The following is a 27435-nucleotide window of genomic DNA, read 5'->3' on the forward strand; positions in this document are numbered from 1 at the left end:
CCAGCTAATTTTTTGTATTTTTAGTGGAGACGGGGTTTCACCGTATTAGCCAGGATGGTCTTGATCTCCTGACCTCGTGATCCGCCTGCCTCGGCCTCCCAAAGTGCTGGGATTACAAGCGTGAGCCACCATGCCCGGTTGGAATTCTTTATATAATGCAGATACAGACCCTTATCAGATATATGATTTTCAAATATTTCTCCCACTCTGTGGCTCGTCTTTTTACTTGATTGATGGTGTCCTTCAACGCATGAAAGTTTCTCATTTTGATGAGGTCCAAGTTATTTATTTTTCTTTTGTTGTTTGCACTTGTGATGTCATATTTAAGAAATAACTGCTATTCCAAAGTCATGAAGATTTACACCTATTTTCCCTTCTAAGGATTTTATAGCCTTAGCTCTTACATTTGGGTCTTAGATCCATTTTGAGTTAATTCTTATATATGCTGTGAGGTAGGTAGGGGTCCACGTATGTTATTTTGCTTGTAGATGTCTAGTTGTCCCCCTCCCATTTGTTGAAAAGACCCTCTTTTATCCACTGAATGGTCTTAGAACCCTTGTCAAAAATGAATTGACCAGGCCGGGCACGGTGGTTCATGCCTGTAATCCCAGCACTTTGGGAGGCCAAGGGGGGCAGATCATGAGGTCAGGAGTTGGAGACCAGCCTGGCCAACATAGTGAAACCGTGTCTCTACGAAAAATACAAAAATTAGCTGGGTGTGGTGGCATGCACCTGTAGTCCCAGCTACTCAGGAGGCCGACGCAGGAGAATTACTTGAACCTGGGAGGTAGAGGTTGCAGTGAGTTGAGACCACGGCAGAGTGAGACTCAGTCTCAAAAAAAAAAAAAAAAAAAAAATCAATTGAGCACAGATGTATGGGTTTATTTCTGAATGTTCAATTTTATTCTGTTGATTTTTGTGTTTTATCTTTCTGCCAATACCACATTATTTTGATTACTGTGGCTTTGTAGTAAGTTTGTTCTTCTTTTCAAAGATTGTTTTGGCCACTCAGGGCCCCTAGCATTTCTATATAAATATAAAAATATGTTTTTCTATTTCTTCCAAAAAAAAAGGCAGTTGGAATTTTAATAGGGATTGTATTAGATCTGTAGGTTAATTTGGGGAGTATTGCCATTGTATTAGTCTGTTCTCACACTGCTATAAAGAAATACATGAGACCTGGTAATTCATAAAGAAAAGAGGTTTAATTGGATCATGGTTCCACAAGCTGTACAGAACACATAGTGGCTTCTGCTTCTGGGGAGGCCTCAGGAGGCTTCCATTCATGGCAGAAGGCAAAGGGGGAGTGAGGAGCATCACATAGCCAGAGCAGGAGAAAGAGAGGGGGTGGTGATGCACACTTTTAAACAACCGGATCTCCTGAGAACTCACTGTACGGTACCAAGGGGGGGGATGGTGCTAACCCATTTATGAGAACTCTGCCCCTATGATCCAGTCATTTCTTACCAGGCCCCACCTCCAACACTGGGGATTACAATTAGACATGAGATTTAGTTGGACACAGATCCAAACCATATTAGCTATATTAACAATATTACGTCTTCCAATCCATGAACCATGCACGGACCATTCCATTTGTTTAGGTCTTCTTTAACTTCCTTCAATACTGTTCTGTGGTTTTCCATCTACCAGTCTCACACCTCCTTGGTTAAACATGTTTCTTTTATCCTTTCAGATGTTGTTGTAAATAGAATTGTTTCCTTAATTTCATTTTTGGATTGGGGCAGTCTTTTGAAATAAGGACATGAGTGGGAAAAAGCAGAGGATGGCTGTTGACACCTGGAGAAAAACAAGAATAAACACAGAGAAAAAAAACCAAAAGCCAGAAATTATGTAAAAAGGAAGGCACTGGGAAAGTTGAGAAAGAAGAGGGTTGTGTGAGTACCACACTTAGCAAATGCTTAAGCAAAGTCAAGCTTTCAAGACAAGATTCCTAAAGCAAGGCAGGAGTATCCTAGGACAGACAAGAGCTCACTCGACAAGGAAAACAGACAAACACCAGAGTTTGGACCAGACCAACTCCCTCAGCCCGCTGGCAATATGGTTTCACCACTTCTTCGAAAACAGGAACGGAGATGTGTGCTCAAAAGCCACCACTAGGCCTTCAGAATGTTTTGTGTGTCTGTGTCTTGGCAGAATGAGCCAAACGTAGCTTCTTCGTGCCCCATGAGACACACCCAGCAAAGGCTGTCCTCATACAGAACTACCTCCAGGTGTCTTTTATACTGCAAGACCTGCACCAAAGGGTTCTACCTACAGAAATCCTAGCACCTAGACATAGTCAACCAAGTACATGGCTCCCTCAGCCTTCAACCAAAGATGCCCTATTTCCAAGTGGAACAAAATCCCACCGTGTTCCTAATGCCTCCTGCAATTTTGCATGTGGAGACATGGCTGGTATGTGACATTCTCTTCTACAAATTGTAATGGATTGGGGAAGGAAGGGGAACTAGAGTTCAGGCCTATCTTTCTAGAGGACAAAATAAATCTCTCTTGATAACTGCAATTATCTGAAAACTATTTCAAAGAAAACTGTCTCATTCTGGCATTTGCTCAAGGGTATGGCTTTCCATCAGTCTCTCTGTCTCTGTGTCTCTCTTACATACATATGCATGTGTATATGTGTGCGTGTGTGTACATACATGCATACATATAGACATATTCTCTCTCTCCAGACACACTCACACACCCCTCCAACCGCTGTGGCTCTGACGCAAATGGTGAGTGCCTAGGCAGGGGTCAAAGGCTAGCTACCATGCCAGAAGATTGCCACAAACACCTCTTAAGCAAGCAGACTCCTTGGCTCCTCCCAGACACACTGAATCTGAATCTCTAGGATTCTGATTTCGGAGCCCAGTAATCCTCGGGTGCAGGAGTTCCCAGGTGACTGATGCACCGGGAGGCTGGAGGCGCTCAGATCTAGAGAGGAGGCGGCACTCGTGCAGTGCAGTGCAGTCGGGAAAGAGAGGAGGGGCTGGGCCGGTGCCTTTAGGCGGCCAGGTGTTACGACCGGAGTACAAGCCGCCAGCCGAGCGGGAGCAGGCCCCGAGGTAGCCCAGCCGTGAGACGGTAACCTTTGACCACACTTGGCCTCCGGCCGCCGCCAGAGCCGCTCCGCCCCCGCCGCCTCGCCCCCACCGCCCCGCCCCCCGATTGGCCGCCTCCCCAGCCGGGCCCCAGGCCTCGGCCAATGGGGCCGGCGCGCGCCGGAAGCCGGAAGCGCGGCAGCGGCGGCGGAGCTCCCCCTCGGCAGCTGTTGTCCGGCACCATGCGAGGCCTCGGTCCAGGCTTGACGGCCAGGCGTCTCCTCCCGCTGCGGTTTACCCCGCGGCCGCCCGGGCCGCGGCTGGCGAGCGGGCAGTTGGCCGGCGCCCTGGAGCGGGCCATGGACGAGCTGCTGCGCCGCGCGGTACCGCCGACGCCGGCCTACGAGCTGCGCGAGAAGACACCGGCGCCCGCCGAGGGTCAGTGCGCGGACTTCGTGAGCTTCTACGGTGGGCTGGCCAAGACGGCCGAGCGGGCCGAGCTGCTGGGCCGCCTAGCGCGGGGCTTCGGCGTAGACCACGGCCAGGTGGCGGAGCAGAGCGCCAGTGTGCTCCATTTGCGCCAGCAGCAGCGGGAGGCGGCGGTGCTGCTGCAGGCCGAGGACCGGCTGCGCTACGCGCTGGTGCCGCGCTATCGCGGCCTCTTCCACCACATCAGCAAGCTGGACGGCGGCGTGCGCTTCCTGGTGCAGCTGCGGGCCGACCTGCTGGAGGCGCAGGCCCTCAAGCTGGTGGAGGGGCCGGACGTCCGGGTAAGGGGCCGCCCTCGACTCCCCGGCAGCGCGGGCTGGCCGCCTTCCTCGAGTAGTCCTCATTTGCCCCCTCCAAGTCCCACACACCCCGCCTTCGCTGCCTGATACGACGCTCACTCCGCCCGCAGTTACCGCCCGCCAACTGTGTCCCCTTCCCACGCTGTCTGAGTCCTGGCCTCGTCAGGGCACACCTCCGCCTCCCTCCAGTCTGTCCTTGAAGTCCTCACTTGTATAGTGTTTACTACTCAGCACTTGGTGGCCTTTAAGGTAGCTGTCACTTCTCGTACCTGATTTCTGTGTGCTCTACAGTCTCTTTTTAAATTACTGTAGCTGAGAAGCGTTTCATCTATATGGTATACCTGAACTAGAGTATCAGACTGAGCGTCAGGCAGCCTTCTGAGACCCTTGATGGTGTTTCAGAAATTCACTGGGCAACCGCTATGTGTGAGACATTGTCCTGAGAAGTCCTGTGAAATGCACAAAGGTAAATAGGACTCAAGGTCAGCACCACCACCCAGGAGTCTCCATGGCTTCTGGCCTTCTCTGTGCTCCGTGACTTTTGGGAGGGCGTTTAACTCCCTGAGTTCAGTGCTTAATGTGATGATTCTGAGTTGACTTGAGGTAATCAGGCATTGGCACAGTTCATTCATGTTAGATGCAGATACATACTTTGAGGTTTAAATGATTATGACCCGAAAGAAGGCCTAGAGCAACATATACTCTTCTTTTATACTGTTAGTATTAAATACGGCAAAAAAACTAACCTGCCGTTTTTTTATTTTTATTTTTGTTGCCCAGACTGGAGTACAGTGGTGTTATCACGGCTCACTGCAGCCTCGACTTCCCCAGGCTCAAGCATTCTTCCCACCTCAGCCTCCTGAGTAGCTGGGACTACAGGCGCAGACCACCATGCCCGGCTAATTTTTTTTTTTTTTTTGTAGAGAGGGCGTTTCACCATGTGGCCCAGGCTTAACCTGCCCTTTTAATGAACGAAAAATGATGTAAATGTTTCAGGAAGTTTTGGACATTCAGAAGTTTGTTATGTACAATTGGTGTTAAAAAAAAAAATCGAACACTTGAATGATTATGACTTGGCCCATTTAAGAACTCTAATACTGGTTTAATAGTTTTCATTTTCACTTCTTCAGTCTTACGTGGGTGATAACACGTATCCCTTTTACAGTAAAGGAGAACTTGCTGAGGTTGTGTGACTTGTCCTTAAATTCAGAGCAAAAAGCTCTTGCTGATCACCCACCCAAATCCAGGGTTATTTGCACTACGCTTTATATCACTGTCTTACTGTTAATCAGATGTTTATTAGAAACTTCCTTTTTTGGCTACTTAGATGCATAAAATTGGGCCTAATCAAGTATGGGATTAATGTCAAGAGTGACAACACTGGCCATGATTTGATTCCCCATGATAGCTGGTTAATTTACATTGCTAAGTGTTACTAAGGGCCAGGCATCTTTGGCCATAAGATTCTCAGACAGAAAGCCCACAGTTGCTAATTGCATGACACAAAATCAGTCTTGAATTCTTACTGTGTAGAATTATCATGTTCTGGGCTCAAGCCTAGTCTGAATAGCTGAGCTTTTCTGATCCACACTTGGACATAGTACTTGCAATATATCATCCCGCCAAGTAAATGATCAGCTCCTCGAAAACTGGGAAACTTGTCTTTAAATTTCTTGCATAGCAGAATGATGAATGAATCATTGCAGTAGATTCCTGGGTGCCCTGGCATGAGACACACTTGACACACTAATCATTCAGCATTTATGTGGAGGTGAGACTGCCCCACACACTGTCAGAGATTTTTGAGCCTGAGAGGAAGCCATAGAGGGCTTGAAAGTTTTCTGCCCAGCTCAGAGGGTCCTCGTATCAGACATTTGGACAGCTTTGTCCCTCATTGATTTCTCAAATCCCGTCCAATTCTGAATTCTCTGGTTCTGTGAGATGTTGTGGAATACATCCTTTTGTTCTTCCCCACTCAAGAAAACTCTTGGTTATCACATCATGGGGAAGGAACATGTTGCATGGCAACTGAACACACTCGCATCCAGACTTGACTGTTGAGAGAAAGGAGCTGACCCCTGGGAAATACAGAGGCTGCTTAGTCCTCAGACATTCACAAGTTTCCTTGCTTTTTGACCAAGGCTGTCTATATACATAAGGGAAAACAACATTGCATACTGTAATACTAGGCCAAAAGTCCTGTGGACCAGAGATATTTATCAAACAGAATGAATAACGGCAGCCTGATCTTTGCCTCTGCATATGGTTTGGACAAAATGGCTGCAGGAGCCTTTTTGTGGTTGCTTTATTGTGTCCCTTCCACTTCTTTACATAGAAATCCCAGCCTTATATTCAGTGCATATAACTGTTAGTAGCTGAACCTGTTAATTCCCTTCCCCTTCCCTTGTTCTACATAGTTAAATTTTGTCATGTATACACATATATATGTATGTGTATATATGTGTGTGTGTATATGTATATATGGGTTTTTGTTTTGTTTTTATGTTTATGGGTTTTTATGTTTTTTTTTTTGTTTATGTTTTTTCTTGTTATGTTTCCCAGGCTGGTCTTGAACTCCTGGCCTCAAGCAAGCAATCCACCAATCCCAAGTGCTGGGATTATAGATAGGTGTGAGGCCAGATGTAATTTTTTTTAAATCCCTGTCATTTAAATCAGTCTTAGAATAGAATTAGATTGTTCTGTATGTATAAACTATCAACTGGGATCTGATATTGTAACCTGTCACCAGAATCACTTATTGTGTTATGATCTGATCTATTTTTTTATCTGATCTTTTTTTTTGTTTTTTTGAGACAGAGTCTTGCTCTGTTGCGCAGGCTGGCGTGCAGCAGCACAATTCGCCTCCTGGGTTCAAGCCATTCTCCTACCTCAGCCTCCTGAGTAGCTGGGATTACAGGTGCTTGCCAACACGCCTGGCTAATTTTTGTATTTTTTAGTAGAGACGGGGTTTTGCTATCTTGGCTAGGCTGGTCTGGAACTCCTGACCTCAGATGATCCACCCTGCTTGGCCTTCCAAAGTGCTGGAATTATAGGTGTGAACCCCTGTGCCCGGCTGTGTTCTTACTTTTTAAAATGTTCTTTTCCTCTGGTCTGAGTGAGTTTGGAGGCTTGTTACTACCTGGATTTGTGGCCTCCTGAACGTCGAGGAGTTTGTAGGGAGGTATGTGTGTCCCCATGGTTGCATAGTAGGTGTGGGTATGAGGATGTGATGTGTCTGGGGGATGGTGGTTCATAGGCTTTTTGTTTTTCTCCAGAGGCCCAGTTGGTTGATGACTTCAGTTTCTTAGAGGTGAAATCCCAGTGAAACCGAGTCGAATCCCCAGTAGAGGGGAAGGTATGAGCGAGGTTCGTTGATTTGTGGGCACTCGAGGAAGGTTGGCCTTTAATTCGTGGAAAGGGTTCCTCATGGGCGGTTTGGGCCTCGCAGTTAGAGTGGAGTGAGAGGTGCTCGAACCTTAAAAGAGGCACAGAAACTAGAGAAGGGACCTGGTTCCCGCTGCCACAGCCACCCGGCCATGCTAGACAGCTGTGTACCCTCTGCCGTTTAGTTAATTGAGTACTCCTTGTTGGTTCTAGTAAATTCTGTGCTTACCTATGCTAAATCATACTTATTTTTAGATAGGAAAGTATACTCATAGTATAAAGTGTACACCTGCGGAGTGGCAGCTTATGTGAGTGGGAACTGTCCCCAAATATCTCAGCCTCTGCAGTGCTACCCTCATCCATGACTTTACACTCTCGTCCCCAGTGCAGGACTTCTGGGCAAGGGAAGGTAACTGTTCTTCACATACCAAAATAAGCAGATCTTGATAGAGCTTCAAAAGAGAGGGAACCAATTTCTCTTTTAAAAGGAAAAGTGGGCTGGTCTAAACAGTGTCATACAAGTTAGTGGAATTAACAATACAGAATACACAGAGCTGGGTGCAGTGGCACGTACCTGTAGTCCCTGCTACTTGGGAGGTTCAGCTGAGCCCAGAAGTTCAAGTCCAGCCTGGGCAACAGAGCAAGACCTGCCTCTGAAAAAAAAAATAAGAAGCACTCCAGCAGAATACACTGAAAACTGTCGCTGCCGTTAGCATCACCAGGATATTCCCCGCAGTTGTGTTTCTCAGTCTTGTATTGGTGATAAATGGTGGCTGAATTAATGCACATACAGTCGCAGAGGCCTCTTTCCCTGGTGTTGTTTGTATCCCGGCAACCTTGCCGCGTGCTGTGGCTCATCCCAGCCTCAACAGCTGCTGCCAGTGTTAGAACTGAGCAACGGAGACTTCTAACCTTTAGCCTAGATTCCCAGTTCTCGTGTACCAGTGTCACATTTTGTAGCTGTCAGGAGCCCAAAATAGAATGAAGAGATTTGTAGGGGAGGAGCTTTCATCAGCCAAACCATTTCTTTCATAATTAATATTGAATTGATAGCAAAACTAGGTATTTCCAGCTTTTTTCCTATCATGAATGTAAGAGAGATACCAGTACCTCTTACGCAGAGCTCAGCTCATCCGTTCCTAAACTGGGGTACAGAAGTCCTCCTGGCCCCTGGGATGGTCCATACATAAGTATCAGAGGATTCCATGAACCCCAGGAAAACTTATGAGCAATTTTATTAATGTATTTGCAATGTTCTGGGGGCAGGACCTGTCGTTTTTAGCACATACTCAAGAGTGTGGGAGGATCCCAGGAAGATTAAGAATTGCTGTAGTCAAATGCAGAAAGTACAGTTTTATAAAGGGCCATTCTGTGTCACCTAGCAAACGATCTCTGTCATCCTCCCCTCTTACTACTTCCTAATCACCATTCATTCCATTTTTCCATCTTTTTCATTTGATATCGATCTATCAGTGAATGCTTTGTGAACCATAAAAATGAATCAGAAGTAGACCCTGCCTTTATGGAGTTTACAACCAAGTAAAGGAGATTCAGTGATGGAACGTAGAGTTAAAAGAAATTGCAAAGATCATCTGGTCCAGCTGTCTATCCAATGCTTAAATCCGTTTTCAGACAGCTCCGCTGAGTTCTGTCCACCTGTGCTTGGTGACTTCCAGTGCTGAGGGTCACCGTCTCCCAGGATGACGTCTGTGGACAGCTCCAGCTTTTCAAAAGTTCCTCTTTACACTAAATTGAGTCCACGTGTGACTGCCCATGACTTCCACCAGGCAGTCCTAGATTTCCTTCCCCGGCCCCCATGGGGTCACACAGAACAAATTTGTGGCCCCTTTCGTGCCCTAGTGCTTAAACATGTAAAAGGAGACCTCTTCTTCCGAAAACTTCTCTGAGCCATCACCCCAAAACCTGCAACTCTTCCTCAGGCGACAGAGTTCTGAGTCCTTTCACCCTTTAACAGGGATTAAAATGTAAAATTGTTTTATAAAATTTGGAAGCTGAGACAGGAGGAGAATCGCTTGAACCCGGGGGGGGCAGAGGTTGCAGTGAGCCGAGATTGCACCACTGCACTCCAGCCTGGGTGACAGAGCAAGACTTCGTCTCTCAAAAAAAAAAAAAAAAAAAAAAAAAAAATTCTATCTGTTGTAAAGCCATTCTTTATAGGTGTTGCCCATTGTGTTGTTCATGACCCTTGTAGATAGACTCAGAAGGTCATTCTCGTATCAGATGTCCTGAGATGTTTACTGTTATTTAATAATAATGTTCAGTGGATCTGTTAATATGTAGTTTATGAGTAACAAAGACCCAGAATAACAGTGATTTGAATATGACAGAAGTTTGTCTGTCGTGGCTGGGCGCGGTGGCTCACGCTTGTAATCCCAGCACTTTGGGAGGCCGAGGCGGGCGGATCACGAGGTCAGGAGATCGAGACCATGATGAAACCCCGTCTCTGCTAAAAATACAAAAAAATTAGCCGGGCGCGGTGGTGGGCGCCTGTAGTCCCAGCTGCTCGGAGGGGCTGAGGCAGAAGAATGGCGTGAACCCGGGAGGCGGAGCTTGCAGTGAGCCGAGATGGCGCCACTGCACTCCAGCCTGGGCGACAGAGCGAGACTCTGTCTCAAAAAAAAAAAAAGAAGTTTGTCTGTCATGTGAAAGTCTAGAGGTGGGCGGCCCGGAGCTCATTCTGCTCCTTGTGCTCTTGGTGGATCCAGACTTGAATCATATTGCTCTGCCCAGAAAAACCTTCATCTCCAAAGCCACGTCGTGGCCCAGGATGGCTGCTCCAGTGCCAGCCATCACACCGCCTTCCAGCCTGCAGTGGAAAGGACAAAGAAAAAGATGGGCCAAGGGCCTGCTCCTGCTGTCTTTTCAAGTTCCCCAAAGTGGCTGCAGGAGACCTCTGCTTACCCCTCATTGACCAGAACTCTGTCACATGGCTGCCACCAGCCGCAGTGCAATCTTTCTTCTGGACAGCTGTGTCCCTAGCTGAAAAGTGAGGCTTCTGTTAATTTGAAAGAAAAGGGATACAGCCATTGGGGAACAACAAGCCATGGCTGTGCAGGTAGCACCAAGACGATGCTGCTCCTGCTTAGGGCCTTGTGTTCTGCTCTTGCTGGAAAAGCTTCAGTGCAGATATATCTTGGGTGGTCGCATGAATTCACATCATTTTTGGAAGTAGATACAATATAAATACGTGAAGCAAAATTAGGATAATTTCATCAACTCTGAAGTGCAGTGGTTGCCAGATACACTATTATTTTATGTCCCTCTAAGGTAGGTTAAAAATGCTGCAAGTTACGGCAGAGCACGGTGGCTGACGCCTGTAATCCCAGCACTTTGAGAGGCCAAGGCAGGCAGATTGCCTGAGCTCAGGAGCTCGAGACCAGCCTGGGCAACATGGCAAAACCCCATTTCTACAAAAAATACAAAAAAAAAGTATCCAGGCTTGGTGGCGCTCACCTGCAGTCCCAGCTGCTTCGGGGGCTGAGACAGGAGGACCACTTGAGCCCAGGAGGTCAAGGCTGCAGTGAGCCGTATTCATGCCATTGCACTCCAGCCTGGGTGACAGAGTGAGACCCTATCTCTTCAAAAAAAAATGCTGCCCATTAGACTGTGACTCGCCATCATTCGAAAGATGCATCCTGACTTGAGAGATGTTAAAATATGAAAATGTACATCTCTGAGTTGATGAAACAGGGTTCCTGAACCAAGTACTTGTTTTTCTTAGGAAATGTAGGCATAATGTTTCGACATATCAAAGAAGGTTCCCGAGAGGATGAGGACAGTGCTGTTGACACCGTTGCTGTCTTAGTGTTTCGCTTACAGTGCGTCTTTCATTGTTATGTTGATTTTATATGATTAGTATGCTCACTACGGTGAACGAATTGGAACATATTATTTGATTTGGGCAACTTAGTTCAAATTGAATTGTTTCTGTTCAGAGGTCTTAACAGACTGAAGTAGTTAAGTCTAAATAGAGCGTTGGATGAAAGCCTGACTTGGTTTGAGATGAGAGTCTGACAGAGGAATCTTGGGAAAAGCTGTTTGGAGAATCGTCTTGCACAGTTGTCTTCTGTATCGTGCTTGAGCGTTTTCATTCCGTGCTGACCACACCACAGACATGGGCTTCATCTGTTGCGCACTGATGGCCTGGGCTTTATCTTCTCCTTTTCAGGAAATGAATGGGGTGCTGAAGGGAATGCTCTCAGAATGGTTTTCCTCCGGGTTCCTGAACCTAGAACGGGTTACCTGGCATTCACCGTGTGAAGTGCTTCAGAAAGTCAGTGAGTAAGTATTAAGGTTTTCATTTTCTTTGTACATATATTTTTCATATATATTTATATATGTTTTATATTGGCTAAAAGCTAATCTGTCTCCATTCACATGTACAGTTTATTTCAAGTCTAATAAAATCCAAACACAGTATTTGCAAATGCTGCGGCTGTCACCACACATGATACTAAGATTATGGAGGAAGAGGAAAGGGCACCAAGAGAAACTGATGCGTCCGTCAGTGACTTGTGCATGAGGTCTTATTTGTGTCGTCTTATTTAAAGCAAACACACCCATTTTCTGTCGTCCCATGACCGCATGATCAGAGTTCTGGAAACTCACTGGACCAAGCATTTGCATTTGTAATCAAAACAGCATTTAGCCCACCTGGTGGTTAAGATTTCTCCCTGGGTTAAAATCTATAAACAAGCTATATCATGTGTTACATCCAGGACCTAGTATAACACAGGCTAGCATGTCATGGTGCCCTCACAACCTTTGCACGTAGGCATCTTCACATTACATGTTGTCCCATGGAATCCAAGGTTTGAAAAGTGTCCTGTTTGAAATGTAACCAATTAAATTCAAAGGGCTGACAGTGCCTGCTGCCATTTCACATGCTGAAAACAAAATAGCCATGGGGTGAGGTTGCTGGAAGACACCAGATGAGCCCCCTGATTGCAGCACTGACAGGGCTTCACAGAGATCCCGAGAAAAGAAAAGACACAGGGTTCAGCACCAAGTGTTTGATTAGGTTTCATGTGAAAATCTGCATGAATCCTTTGCCGGAGCCTCACAGACTCCTCTTAAAACTGGGATTAAAATTGGAGCACAATTTTTTGTGTAAAATGGTCATTCATTGTTGTTCCTCTCAATGGGTGCTGTTTCTCATGAAAATGACTTTCTTTGAATTTTCCGGAAGAGTCCATTAAAGCTCTGTTTAAAGAACTTGTTTGACTTAGACGAATAGTATGAATGAATAGGAGTCAGCAGCCGTTACTTGTGAATTATGCATTTGTCTTATCTCTTTATAAATTTCGCCCCAGGGCTGAGGCTGTGCATCCTGTTAAAAATTGGATGGACATGAAGCGCCGCGTTGGGCCCTACAGAAGGTGTTACTTCTTTTCTCACTGTTCGACCCCTGGGGAGCCCCTGGTCGTTATGCACGTGGCACTGACTGGTGACATCTCCAGCAACATCCAGGTACCTGCGATGATCAGTTCGGGACACGATAGGCACCCCACAGAGCGCCTTTTGTTTTTACTTGATTTTATTATCTTTTTTTTTTTTTTCAAATAAATGGTTTTGGGCTTTTAATTAGTTAAATAAAATCTCCAGATTTGTAGGTGTAGAGTGTAGAAGTGTAGCAGGCAGACAGTTATGGAGCAAGGAGAGCATTCATCTGGCTGTGTTGATCTTAGGTTGAGATACAGTTAAAGTCTATCACAGAACATGTTTGTGAGACAGAAAATAATTGTGAAGGACGAAGAGACAGATACCTGGTTCATACATGGTTCACCTTTACAATTTTTGTGAAGTGCCTGTGGGGAGTTTTGAAAGATACTTGATGAGAAAATTGAAAGAGACACTCCATACCTTATACGTGATGTGGGCCCAGGACACTCCTTGGTGAGTGGAGGTTATGGGACTTGTGGTTGATAGCCCCGTCCTGTGGCAAGCTGCTCTACTCCTGGATGAGTTTGGCACGAATGTCTGAAACACTCCTGCAGGCCCATGGGGACAGAAGAACCAGGGAGCACATTGCACGGTCTGGAAATAGGAGTGCTAAAGACAGGTGGCAGGGAGCGTGAGACCCCTGGGGCAGTGCAGGTTTGCTCAGACCAAGAGGACATGTGGGGCTGTTAGGAAGCTAAGTGGATGATGGCCCGTCACAAGGTGAGTGCCCTAAGCAGGTGTCCTGGTGAGAAGTTAGAGAAGCTGAGTAGGGCAAATGAGCAGACATTCCTGATCACCAAGGAGAAACACAATCCCTTACAATGTTTGTGTGTGAAGGAGTCACACTCCGACGCCCTCTTGGTGGGACTAGGGGCCATTCTGACTTTTCTGAGGGCAATTTGGCAACATGGATGAAAATTCAGAATGTGCATTCCTTCTGGCCTAACAATTCCGCTCTTAGGAACTTCTCCTGGGGAGATGCTCAGCCCTGCGAGTCAGATGGCTATTCCTGCAGCATTGCTGACAGTTCAAAAGGCTGCAGATGATAACCTAGGGCCCATCAGGAGAGAATGGGCTCCAGGAGGGCGGTGTAGACACATGGCGCGGCCTCGTGTACATCGGATATCTGTGCATGTATTTAAATATTGATGTAGGTTTATATTTTGACATGGAAAGCCAGCCTTGACTTATTGTTGAGTAGAAGTTCAGGTTTACACAGTACCATGTGTATGGCGTGGTCTTATGAATAATATTAATAATATCTGTTGAGTATGTGCCCTGTGCCTGTCAATCTGTGAAGCACATTTTGTGTGTTACTGCTCTGAGCACCCTAGGATTTAGGTGTTTTTTTGTTTTGTTTTTTTTTTTATTATTATACTTCAGGGTTTTAGGGTACATGTGCACAATGTGCAGGTTTGTTACATATGTATCCATGTGCCATGTTGATTTCCTGCACCCATTAACTCGTCATTTAGCATTAGGTGTATCTCCTAATGCTGTCCCTCCCCCCTCCCCCCACCCCACAACAGTCCCCGGAGTGTGATGTTCCCCTTCCTGTGTCCATGAGTTCTCATTGTTCAATTCCCACCTATGAGTAAGAACATGCGGTGTTTGGTTTTTTGTCCTTGCGATAGTTTACTGAGAATGATGTTTTCCAGTTTCATCCATGTCCCTACAAAGGACACGAACTCATCATTTTTTATGGCTGCATAGTATTCCATGGTGTATATGTGCCACATTTTCTTAATCCAGTCTATCGTTGTTGGACATTTGGGTTGGTTCCAACTCTTTGCTATTGTGAATAGTGCCGCAATAAACATACGTGTGCATGTGTCTTTATAGCAGCATGATTTATAGTCCTTTGGGTATATACCCAGTAATGGGATGGCTGGGTCAAATGGTATTTCTAGATCGAGATCCCCGAGGAATCGCCACACTGACTTCCACAGTGGTTGAACTAGTTTACAGTCCCACCAACAGTGTAAAAGTGTTCCTATTTCTCCACATCCTCTCCAGCACCTGTTGTTTCCTGCTTTTTTAATGATGGCCATTCTAACTGGTGTGAGATGGTATCTCACTGTGGTTTTGATTTGCATTTCTCTGATGGCCAGTGATGATGAGCATTTCTTCATGTGTTTTTTGGCTGCATAAATGTCTTCTTTTGAGAAGTGTCTGTTCATGTCCTTTGCCCACTTTTTGATGGGGTTGTTTGTTTTTTTCTTGTAAATTTGTTTGAGTTCATTGTAGATTCTGGATATTAGCCCTTTGTTAGATGAGTAGGTTGCAAAAATTTTCTCCCATTGTGTAGGTTGCCTGTTCACTCTGATGGTAGTTTCTTTTGCTGTGCAGAAGCTCTTTAGTTTAATGAGATCCCATTTGTCAATTTTGGCTTTTGTTGCCATTGCTTTTGGTGTTTTAGACATGAAGTCCTTGCCCACGCCTATGTCCTGAATGGTATTGCCTAGGTTTTCTTGTAGGATTTTAATGGTTTTAGGTCTAACATATAAGTCTTTAATCCATCTTGAATTAATTTTTGTATAAGGTGTAAGGAAGGGATCCAGTTTCATCTTTCTACATATGGCTAGCCAGTTTTCCCAGCACCATTTATTAAATAGGGAATCCTTTCCCCATTTCTTGTTTTTGTCAGGTTTGTCAAAGATCAGATAGTTGTAGATATGCGGCATCATTTCTGAGGGCTCTGTTCTGTTCCATTGATGTATGTCTCTGTTGTGGTACCAGTACCATGCTGTTTTGGTTACTGTAGCCTTGTAGTATAGTTTAAAGTCAGGTAGCTCGATGCCTCCAGCTTTGTTCTTTTGGCTTAGGATTGACTTGGCGATGTGGGCTCTTTTTTGGTTCCATATGAACTTTAAAGTAGTTTTTTCCAATTCTGTGAAGAAAGTCATTGGTAGCTTGATGGGGATGGCATTGAATCTATAAATTACCTTGGGCAGTATGGCCATTTTCACGATATTGATTCTTCCAACCCATGAGCATGGAATGTTCTTCCATTTGTTTGTATCCTCTTTTATTTCATTGAGCAGTGGTTTGTAGTTCTCCTTGAAGAGGTCCTTCCCATCCCTTGTAAGTTGGATTCCTAGGTATTTTATTCTCTTTGAAGCAATTGTGAATGGGAGTTCACTCATGATTTGGCTGTCTGTTTGTCTGTTATTGGTGTACAAGAATGCTTGTGATTTTTGTACATTAATTTTGTATCCTGAGACTTTGCTGAAGTTGCTAATCAGCTTAAGGAGATTTTGGGCTGAGACAATGGGGTTTTCTAGATATACAATCATGTCATCTGCAAACAGGGACAATTTGACTTCCTCTTTTCCTAATTGAATACCCTTTATTTCCTTCTCCTGCCTGATTGCTCTGGCCAGAACTTCCAGCACTATGTTGAATAGGAGCGGTGAGAGAGGGCATCCCTGTCTTGTGCCAGTTTTCAGAGGGAATGCTTCCAGTTTTTGCCCATTCAGTATGATATTGGCTGTGGGTTTGTCGTAGATAGCTCTTATTATTTTGAGATACGTCCCATCAATACCTAATTTATTGAGAGTTTTTAGCATGAAGGGTTGTTGAATTTTGTCAAAGGCCTTTTCTGCATCTATTGAGATAATCATGTGGTTTTTGTCTTTGGTTCTGTTTATATGCTGGATTACATTTATTGATTTGCGTATGTTGAACTAGCCTTGCATCCCAGGGATGAAGCCCACTTGATCATGGTGGATAAGCTTTTTGATGTGCTGCTGGATTCGGTTTGCCAGTATTTTATTGAGGATTTTTGCATCAATGTTCATCAAGGATATTGGTCTGAAATTCTCTTTTTTGGTTATGTCTCTGCCAGGCTTTGGTATCAGGACGATGCTGGCTTCGTAAAATGTGTTAGGGAGGATTCCCTCTTTTTCTGTTGATTGGAATAGTTTCAGAAGGAATGGTACCAGTTCCTCCTTGTACCTCTGGTAGAATTCAGCTGTGAATCCATCAGGTCCTGGACTCTTTTTGGTTGGTAAGCTATTGATTATTGCCACAATTTCAGAACCTGTTATTGGTCTATTCAGAGATTCAACTTCTTCCTGGTTTAGTCTTGGGAGGGTGTATTTGTCGAGGAATTTATCCATTTCTTCTAGATTTTCTAGTTTATTTGCATAGAGGTGTTTGTAGTATTCTCTGATGGTAGATTGTATTTCTGTGGGATCGGTGGTGATATCCCCTTTTTCGTTTTTTATTGCATCTATTTGATTCTTCTCTCTTTTCTTCTTTATTAGTCTTGCTAGCGGTCTATCAATTTTGTTGATCTTTTCAAAAAACCAGCTCCTGGATTCATTAATTTTTTGAAGGGTTTTTTGTGTCTCTATTTCCTTCAGTTCTGCTCTGATTTTAGTTATTTCTAGCCTTCTGCTAGCTTTTGAATGTGTTTGCTCTTGCTTTTCTAGTTCTTTTAATTGTGATGTTAGGGTGTCAATTTTGGATCTTTCCTGCTTTCTCTTGTGGGCATTTAGTGCTATAAATTTCCCTCTACACACTGCTTTGAACGTGTCCCAGAGATTCTGGTATGTTGTGTCTTTGTTCTCGTTGGTTTCAAAGAACATCTTTATTTCTGCCTTCATTTCGTTATGTACCCAATAGTCATTCAGGAGCAGGTTGTTCAGTTTCCATGTAGTTGAGCGGTTTTGAGTGAGTTTCTTAATCCTGAGTTCTAGTTTGATTGCACTGTGGTCTGAGAGACAGTTTGTTATACTTTCTGTTCTTTTACATTTGCTGAGGAGAGCTTTACTTCCAACTATGTGGTCAATTTTGGAATAGGTGTGGTGTGGTGCTGAAAAAAATGTATATTCTGTTGACTTGGGGTGGAGAGTTCTGTAGATGTCTATTAGGTCCACTTTATGTAGAGCTGAGTTCAATTCCTGGATATCCTTGTTAACTTTCTGTCTCGTTGATCTGTCTAATGTTGACAGTGGGGTGTTAAAATCTCCCATTATTATTGTGTGGGAGTTTAAGTCCCTTTGTAGGTCACTGAGGACTTGCTTTATGAATCTGGGTGCTCCTGTGTTGGGTGCATATATATTTAGGATAGTTAGCTCTTCTTGTTGAATTGATCCCTTTACCATTATGTAATGGCCTTCTTTGTCTCTTTTGATCTTTGTTGGTTTAAAGTCTATTTTATCAGAGACTAGGATTGCAACCCCTGCCTTTTTTTGTTTTCCAGTTGCTTGATAGATCTTCCTCCATCCCTTTATTTTGAGTCTATGTGTGTCTCTGCACGTGAGATGGGTTTCCTGAATACGGCACACTGATGGGTCCTGACTCCTTATCCAGTTTGCCAGTCTGTGTCTTTTGATTGGAGCATTTAGCCCATTTACATTTAACGTTAATATTGTTATGTGTGAATCTGATCCTGTCATTATGATGTTAGTTGCTATAGTTTCTTCCTAGCCTCGACGGTCTTTACAATTTGGCGTGTTTTTGCAGTGGCTGGTACCGGTTGTTCCTTTCCATGTTTAGTGCTTCCTTCAGGAGCTCTTTTAGGGCAGGCCTGGTGGTGACAAAATCACTCAGCGTTTGCTTGTCTGTAAAGTATTTTATTTCTCCTTCACTTATGAAGCTTAGTTTGGCGGGATAGGAAATTCTGGGTTGAAAATTCTTTTCTTTAAGAATGTTGAATATCGGCCCCCACTCTCTTCTGGCTTGTAGAGTTTCTGCTGAGAGATCAGCTGTGAGTCTGATGGGCTTCCCTTTGTGGGTAACCCGAACTTTCTCTCTGGCTGCCCTTAACATTATTTCCTTCATTTCAACTTTGGTGAATCTGACAATTATGTGTCTTGGAGTTGCTCTTCTCGAGGAGTATCTTTGTGGCGTTCTCTGTATTTCCTGAATCTGAATGCTGGCCTGCCTTGCTAGATTGGGGAAGTTCTCCTGGATAATATCTTGCAGAGTGTTTTTCAACTTGGTTCCATTCTCCCCATCATTTTCAGGTACACCAATCAGACGTAGGTTTGGTCTTTTCACATAGTCCCAAATTTCTTGGAGGCTTTGTTCATTTCTTTTTATTCTTTTTTCTGTAAACTTCCCTTCTCTCTTCATTTCATCTTCCATCAGCAATACCCTTTCTTCCAGTTGATCGCATCTGCTACTGAGGCTTCTGCAATCTTCGCGTAGTTCTCGAAACTTGGTTTTCAGCTCCATCAGCTCCTTGAAGCCCTTCTCTCCATTGGTTATTCTAGTTATCCATTCTTCTAATTTTTTTTCAAAGTTTTTAACTTCTTTGCTATTGTTTTGAATTTCCTCTCGTAGCTCAGAGTAGTTTGATCGTCTGAAGCCTTCTTCTCTCAACTCATCAAAGTCATCCTCCATCCAGCTTTGTTCCATTGCTGGTGAGGAACTGCGTTCCTTTGGAGGAGGAGAGGTGCTCTGTTTTTTAGAGTTTCCAGTTTTTTTGCTCTGTTTTTTCCCCATCTTTGTGGTTTTATCTACTTTTTGTCTTTGATGATGGTGATGCACAGATGGGTTTTTGGTGTGGATGTCCTTTCTGTTTGTTAGTTTTCCTTCTACCAGACAGGACCCTCAGCTGCAGGTCTATTGGAGTTTACTAGAGGTCCACTCCAGACCCTGTTTGGCTGGGTGTCAGCAGCAGTGGCTGCAGAACAGCGGATTTTCGTGAGACCACAAATTCAGCTGTCTGATAGTTCCTCTGAAAGTTTTGTCTCAGAGGAGTACCCGGCTGAATGAGGTGTCAGTCTGTCCCTACTGGGGGGGTGCCTCCCAGTTAGGCTGCTCAGGGGTGAGGGACCCACTTTAGGAGGCAGTCTGTCCGTTCTCAGATCTCCAGCTGCGTGCTGGGAGAACCACTACTCTCTTCAAAGCTGTCAGTCAGACAGGGACATTTAAGTCTGTGGAGGTTCTTGCTGAGTTTTTGTTTGTCTGTGCCCTGCCGCCAGAGGTGGAGCCTACAGAGGCAGGCAGGCCTCCTTGAGCTGTGGTGGGCTCCACCCAGTTCGAGCTTCCTGGCTGCTTTGTTGACCTAAGCAAGCCTGGGCAATGGCGGGCGCCCCTCCCCCAGCCTTGCTGCCGCCTTGCAGCGTGATCTCAGACTGCTGTGCTAGCAATCAGCAAGACTCTGGGCATAGGACCCTCCGAGCCAGGTGCGGGACACAATCTCCTAGTGAGCCGTTTTCCAGGCCCGTTGGAAAAGCGCAGTATTAGGATGGGACTGACCCGATATTCCAGGTGCCGTCTGTTTCCCCTTTCTTTGACTAGGAAAGGGAACTCCCTGACCCCTTGCGCTTCCCGAGTGAGGCAATGCCTTGCCCTGCTTCGGCTCGCGCACAGTGCGCTTCACCGACTGTCCTGCACCCACTGTTAGGCACTCCCTAGTGAGATGAAACCGGTACCTCAAGCAGAAATGCAGAAATCACCCGTTTTCTGTGTCGCTGGGGCTGGGAGCTGGAGACTGGAGCTGTTCCTATTCGGCCATCTTGGCTCCTCCCTCTTTTGTTTTTTTTAAATGGAGTTTAGCTCTTTTTGCCCAGGCTAGAGTGCATTGGTGCTGTCTCTGCTCACGCAACCTCTGCCTCCCGAGTACAAGCCATTCTCCTGCCTTAGCCTCCCTAGTAGCTGGGATTACAGGCATGTGCCACCATGCCCAGCTAATTTTTTTGTATTTTTAGCAGAGATGGGGTTTCGCCATGTTGGCCAGGCTGGTCTTGAACTGCTGACCTCAGGTGATCTGCCCGCCGTGGTTTCCCAAAGTGCTGGGACTAAAGGCTTGAGCCACCGCGCCCGGCTGATTTAGGTATTATTATGAGAAAACTGAGGCTTAGGGGAACATCTGCAACTTACCCATGATCGTCGAGCAAGTAGGGGTGGAAGTGGAATTCAGACCCAGCTCACATCCTTACTGTAAGGGCACATGAGAATGTGCGTGGGTACTCAGTCCTGTGTGCATTTGTGTGCATACCGAGAGCCTCTGAGACAGGCCTGGAAAGGTGTTCATCAAAAGGGCAGTAGCAACTGGCATGGAGATTAGATTTTGGAGTAATCGGTTATTTTTTTTTATGCATTTTTTTTTTTGCCTCTTTTTGTTTTATTCACTTTGTTTTATAAATTTTTTGCTTCTTTGACATTATACATACCTCACTTATATAACTGAAGAAAGTTTTGTTTTTATTTTGAAAACTTTAAAAAAAGATTGCTGGGATTTTTGCATAAGCAATCACAAGATAATTTGCAGACTTCTTAAAAAACAAAGGAGAGCGCGGCGCAGTGGCTCACGGCACATGCCTGGAATCCCAACACGCTGGGAGGCCGAGGCGGGTGGATTACCTGAGGTCAGGAGTTTGAGACCAGCCTGGCCGACATGGTGAAACCCCATCTCTACTAAAAATACAAAAATTAGCTGGGTGTGGTGGTGTGCGCCTGTAGCCCCAGCTACTTGGGAGTCTGAGGCACAAATGAGAATGGCTTGCCACTAGGCAGAGGTTGCAGTGAGTCAAGATTGTGCCACTGCAGTCCAGCCTGGGTGACAGAGCAAGTACTCCGTCTCAAAAAAAAAAAAAAAAAAGAAAGAACGGAGGTAAGCCTGGGATGGGAGTGATGTGAAGTGAGCTCTGTTCTGTGAACAACAGAGCTCTTCCATAGAGCACGGTGCAGGACAGTGGGCCCCTCTCAGGCCTCAGAGGAGATGTCCTTCGTGTCATGAGCTCTCCCCCTTTCCTCACAGCAGCATTTCTTCACTTTGTCGGAGTCACAGACCCTGTTAAGAATCTGGAGGGAAAGTGCTGAGGATGTTTTCTTCAGGGCAGATATGCATAGACTCACACATTCCATACACCATTTCTTTCTTTTTTTTTTTTTTTTTGAGACGGAGTCTCGCTGTGTGTCCAGGCTAGAGTGCAGTGGTGTGATCTCGGCTCCCTGCTACCTCCACCTCCCAGGTTCACACCATTCTCCTGCCTCAGCCTCTGTAGTAGCTGGGACTACAGGCGCCCGCCACCACGCCCGGATCATTTTTTTGTGTTTTTAGTAGAGTTGGGGTTTCACCGTGTTAGCCAGGATGATCTCCATCTCCTGACCTCGTGATCCGCCGGCCTCAGCCTCCCAAAGTGCTGGGATTACAGGCGTGAGCCACCACACCCGGCCTCCATACACAATTTCAGAAAGTTCATGGACTGACTACGAGACCTCATCTATGTGGTGTGAGCTAAACACTCCTACTTCCAGAATCGAAGGTAGCTGGTAGAAGTTAAAATAGTTTAAATGGGTTCTTCAAAAGTAAGCTGGTGTACCTGCTTCAAAGCAAATGAAAATGTATCCCCCTGCTATTCCACTGTTATCCAGTGAGCTTTGGAGTATTAAGGATTATGCTTCAGAGTATAAGGGATTAGAAAACGCTGCCGTCAGAATGCGAGGCAATAAACTCAGACTTCAGCTAAGCGACTTCCCAGTCTAGCTCGTTTCTTAGAATGCCTCGCAGGGATGTCTGCAAACGTGTTACCATTTAGGAAAAACAAAAATGGCACAAAACCCGAAAGGTACATGAAAAAGTCAAACAAAGGTATATTTCCTAAAAGAAAATTATGTAGGACTGCTTGTGGCCTCTTGAGAAATTTGAAAAACCTAGGGTTCAGAGAAAAGGAGGAAAAAGAGTTCAGTGGTGGGAAACATCAGTCCTTTAGGAGAAGCTGAAGGAACTGGAGCTGTTTGGTCTCAAGGATCCGCGTGTTATCGCTGAGTGTTGGCCGGAGAGTTTATGGAGGAAGTTTTTGTTTGCACAGAGGCCTAAAAGAGACAGATGGGGGCATACCTTGCTCTTCAACAAAGTTTGCATGAAAATTTCAAAATGGCAGAAATGATGCAGCGCTGAGGACCCCCAGGCACACTGTGGAGTCGCCTCCTCCAGACTGTTTTCAAAACAGAGCAGCTTTTAGGCTCTGTAGCCTGAACCCCAGTTGGGGAGCCAAGGTCTCTTCCCGCTCCTTCAGTGCTCTGAGAATTGTCTTCTGGTGCCAGCAACAGGCTTGCCGCGTGGGCTGCAGAGCAGCCAGGCCATCCTTAGAACCATCGTTGGTGTTTTCCAGGCAATCGTGAAGGAACATCCTCCATCAGAAACAGAAGAGAAGAACAAAATTGCTGCTGCGATCTTTTATTCCATCAGTTTGACCCAGCAGGGACTCCAAGGGGTGGAGTTGGGAACATTCCTCGTAAAGCGAGTCGTCAAGGAGTTGCAGGTAAGTGACACGCAGGGAGCCCCCCGGTCACACTTGGCTTACGTGTGGTCAGGTCAGCGAACCTCGTGGGGTGTCAGGTGCCATGAGGGACACAGATGAAGACAGAAGCTAAAGGGAGGGGCAGCGAGTAGAAAAGGTGCCGGAAGCCCCTTGGCAACTCCTAGGAGCCATGAGTGTCCCAGAGAGATGAGAATGATGCTGAGAGAGGCTTTCATCCCAGCCACCCAGTTGCCTGCAAGACACAGTTGTGTTCTGAGGTCATCAGCTCTCTCTAGGGCGACCTCATTCTGACATGCTCAGGACACTCTTGATTTCATGTGTCATCCTGGCGTAAGTGTCACTCTGAAATGTCCCAGCCAGATGGCACAGCTGGTGGTCATCCTGCCATGCCTGTCCTCCCCCTGCCCCTGCCCACACTCTCAGGGCCTGTGACACCTGACATGCCGTTAGCTTGGGTCTTCTCGTGGCCTGTGAGGAAGTGCTGAGGTGAGACCAGACAGCTCGAAGGTAAATGCATCAACTTAGTTTTGATCTAACTCTCCTCTCTTTGCTGCCCTGTAAAAAACATATTAACCATCCTTCATCAGAAATGTTGATGTTCACTCCAGGCCTAGGCTTTCAAAAACCACTAACTTCATCAGGGACTTGGATAAATTCCAACAAGTAGAATCTAATGATTAGGTGCGGTAGCTAGATGTTTGCTAATGACTGGCTCTGAGCAGGGTGTTCACTGCGTTGGGGGTTACACATGGCTGCAGCAGAGCCCTTCCTTTAAGGATGACATTGTGGAGTGGGGACTTTTACATGCTCCTCGTAAGTTCATAATCAATTTCAAATTGAAGCCCTCAGGATTCAGCTGAGCGTGGGCTTCATTACCACACCGCCACGTTTCCCCCGGGTAACAATAAGCAGTAGCTCATTCCCACAGTTTCCTCATTCCTCTGTCTTCGCTGAGGGTGGCAATGAGCAGGGTGGGGTGGGGAAATGTATCAGGGTAAGGAAGGCAGGAAGAGGAGGAGCAGATCCCGGGATTCGGGGGAGTAGGGCCTTAGCCCAGCAGCTGTCCTGAGGGTGCTGCTTAACTGCCCCTGGGCGGCCGGCCTAGAAGTCCTCAAAGGGAGTCTAGAAGGGAACGAACGGCCCCTCTGCATGGAAGCGCTCGTCAGGGTTTACAAAAGCAAAACACAGCTGGGCACAGTGGCTCACGCCTGTAATCCTGTCCGAGGCAGGCAGATCACCTGGGGTCAGGAGTTCGAGACTAGCCTGGCCAACGTGGTGGAACCCCGTCTCTACTAAAAATACAAAAATTAGGCATGGTGGCGCATGCCTGTAGTCCCAGCTACTGGGGAGGCTGAGGCAGGAGAATCACTTGAACCTAGGAGGCGGAGATTGCAGTGAGCCAAGACTGCACCATTGCAGTCCAGCCTGGGAGCAAGACTGTCTCAAAAAAAAAAAAAAAAAAAAAGACGGGGGGCAAAAAACCCAGGAGCTCCCACGAATGCCCAACGAGAGGAACATGGTGAGGAAAATCATAATGGTCTTCTCTTTTCATATTACTCTGGTTAAAATTCTCTGTTTTTGAATTTTAAATGATAATGAGAAAATGCTCACGATATAAATTCGTAATGCAAAATGTAAAGTAAGTGTCTTACCCATGCAAAAATCGCATCAAGAAACACCAGGAGTTTACTTGAGCAGACTGTCAAGAGTAGTTTTCTCAATGTAGTGGAGTATGATGGTTTTATTTTCTTCTGTCATTAATTTTTTTTTTAAATATCTATAGTGAGCATGTGTTACATTTATAATCAGAAAGTAGTAGATTGTTTGAAATGATCATGAGATCTCTATCTAGTTGGGACAGTCACGATTGAACCATGTCATGTGATATGCAGAGATACCCGCAGCGTCCCCCTCCTCCCCCTCCACCCCGTTCTGCACCCACTGTGGTGTGGCTGGGCAGCTGGTCGCTCACTCACCATTCCCTGGCCACTCGTGTGCCGAGCAGCAGAGCAGCTTCTGGGGCCTCACAGGTGGCCATGGGAAGAGCATGGTGTACGGGAAAGGCAAGGCCTTCAGTGAGTAGCTGCGGTGCACCGAGCCCCACTCCCCCGGCCAGCTGTCCGGTTTCAGGCAAGTTCCCCAACACTGTAGTCTCAGTTTTGCCGACATGAGGAGAGATGATGGGGACGGAGACGCCCTTCTTGGGGTGCCAGGATGCCTCTAGGGTCTGGCACATATCAGGTTCCTGATAAATATTTCCTGCCGGGCGTGGTGGCGCGTGCCTGTGGTCCCACCTACTCAGCAGGCCAAGGCAGGAGGATGGCTTGGAACCAGGAGATTGAGGCTGCAGTGAGCCATGATGACGCCACTGCACTGCAGCCAGGGCAATAGAGCAAGCCCCTGACTCTAAGAGGAAAAAAAAAAAGTTTCTTGAAAGAAGGTAAATAACATGTATCAGATGTCACTCTGACCGCCACACAGCAGCGTATGAGCCGTAGGTTAAGAGGTGCTCCTCTGTTGGTAACGTACCTGCTGAATTTGTGTTTTCTCCGCCTTCCTTTCCACCCCAACCATGCTTTACAGAGAGAGTTTCCTCACCTTGGGGTGTTTTCCAGTCTGTCACCTATACCTGGATTCACCAAATGGCTTCTGGGGCTTCTGAACTCGCAAACGAAGGAGCACGGGAGACATGAACTCTTTACAGATTCGGAATGTAAGGAAATCTCAGAGATCACAGGTGGCCCCATTAACGAGACCCTCAGGCTCCTCCTCAGCAGCAGCGAGTGGGTGCAGTCGGAGAAGCTGGTGCGGGCGCTGCATACTCCTCTGATGAGGCTGTGCGCATGGTACCTGTATGGAGAGAAGCACCGCGGCTACGCGCTGAACCCTGTGGCCAACTTCCACCTGCAGAACGGGGCGGTGCTGTGGCGCATCAACTGGATGGCAGATGTGAGCCTCAAAGGCATCACCGGCTCCTGCGGCCTGATGGCCAACTACCGCTACTTCCTGGAGGAGACGGGCCCCAACAGCACCTCCTACCTCGGCTCCAAGAACATCAAAGCCTCTGAGCAGGTCCTCAGCCTAGTGGCCCAGTTTCAGAAGAACAGCAAGCTCTGACAGTAAACCTCTCCTGAAGCACAGGGCCCCTGCTAAGAAAATGATCATTTTCAGGAGGGGCCGGGAGTTATGTATGTGAAGGAGCTTTCCAAGCAAATTCTTGTCCCGCAGCCGGGCCACGCTGTGAGGCCAGGCCTCAACTTCCCTTGCCCTGGGCGAGACATGCACCCAGTGCAAGACGGTTGTGGATGCGGGTGCACACAGGTGGGTGGGTTGCTGTGCTGTCTCCAGAAGATTCTGTCTTTGCCCTTGGCCTGGCTCCCTGCCTGGGGCTGGTGCTGTGGTACCTACATCTTCAGGAAGCTGTGCAGCCTCTGCCATTGTTGTCCCAGGGGGATCCGGCATCCTCCTAAGGACCAGGGAGAGTGGCCCAGATAAGAATAGGTGTTCCTTTGCGCTCGTAAAACAGAATGCGGCGATGGTTGCTTTAGCCATTTCTCACCATGCAATGCAGAGGGATAAAGGGCTGTGCTACACTTCCCAGTTAAATGCTGAAGCTCATAAATGTATGAAAAGATTTGTGATTTTGCACAAGGTGTGTGTAGTAAGTTAAATCGTTGAACACAAAAATGTTGCTGCTTGAGCCATAAGTTTGATAATAGGCTTTAAATGATCAGGGATTTAGGTTCATAATGAAATTCACAGTAAAGAACACATTTGTTCTGTAAAGCATTGAACGTCTGATTACGTAATGGTGGTTGTCTTTAAGATTAGAGACCTGGGAAGGCTGGAATCAGCCAGCCAGCCTGCGGGGAGTTTGGGATGAAGGAGCCTGGGGTGTGTGGGATGAGAACAAAGATGAGGAAAGGGGCAGTCACTGTGCTTGTGGGAGGAAGGCAGGTGTGTTTGTGTGTGTGTATGTGTGTATCAGTGCACGTCTGTGTGCATGTGCACAAGCGTCTCTGTGTTATCAGTGCACGTCTGTGCATGTGCACATCCGCATGTGCGTGTGCTCACATGTCTTCGGGTGTCTGTGTGTGCGTGTCTGCAGTTGCCCTGTCCTCGCTGTCCTCGCTTTGGCAGACAGGTCCCTCGCCTTCCTTGCCTTTTATCTCCTGTGACCCGTGCCAGGCCCCTTCTCTGTCTTCTGCGTACGTCATGTTGCCTCATGACAGTGTGATGGTGGAAGCTGTCTCATGCCTCTTGTTCTCTGGGCTGATTCCGAAAGAGTGCCTTGCAGGGCAATCACTGCAATCCTGGCAACCTGCCAGCCCTTCCTGCAGGCAGAGTTCTTTACTGTAAGTGTCCCCAGACCCTCAGGCCTGCAGAAACCCTGCTGGGCCTTAGCATCTTTGCTTAGCTTTTGGCCTAGACCTTAAAGACCAGCAGTCTTCTGTGCTTTATCCTGCTGCCTCCAGAATGCCATGGACGGATCACCCATTTTAGATCACTCCGGAAGCCTTTCGGATC

At 46.5% G+C, this 27435-nt stretch overlaps 1 protein-coding gene and 1 long non-coding RNA gene across 2 annotated transcripts; one reads left to right on the top strand and one right to left on the bottom strand.

The window, feature by feature from the left end:
* Positions 1–1186: 1186 nt before the first annotated feature.
* On the bottom strand, positions 1187–3111 carry LOC129493066 (uncharacterized). Its single transcript, XR_008661022.2, has 2 exons — positions 2801–3111; positions 1187–1800 (listed from the first exon to the last, which is right to left on the bottom strand). It is a non-coding gene; the product is annotated as an uncharacterized lncRNA (long non-coding RNA).
* Positions 3112–3215: 104 nt separating this feature from the next.
* Positions 3216–26694, top strand: MLYCD (malonyl-CoA decarboxylase). Its single transcript, XM_055299718.2, has 5 exons — positions 3216–3817; positions 11409–11521; positions 12553–12709; positions 22759–22908; positions 25492–26694. Exons 1-5 carry the CDS (start codon positions 3290–3292, stop codon positions 26023–26025), a joined length of 1482 nt encoding a protein of 493 aa, XP_055155693.1. The 5' UTR covers positions 3216–3289; the 3' UTR covers positions 26026–26694.
* The last annotated feature ends 741 nt before the right edge of the window (positions 26695–27435 follow it).

Source organism: Symphalangus syndactylus, chromosome 11, assembly GCF_028878055.3.
Source record: "Symphalangus syndactylus isolate Jambi chromosome 11, NHGRI_mSymSyn1-v2.1_pri, whole genome shotgun sequence".
Lineage (NCBI taxonomy): Eukaryota > Metazoa > Chordata > Mammalia > Primates > Hylobatidae > Symphalangus > Symphalangus syndactylus.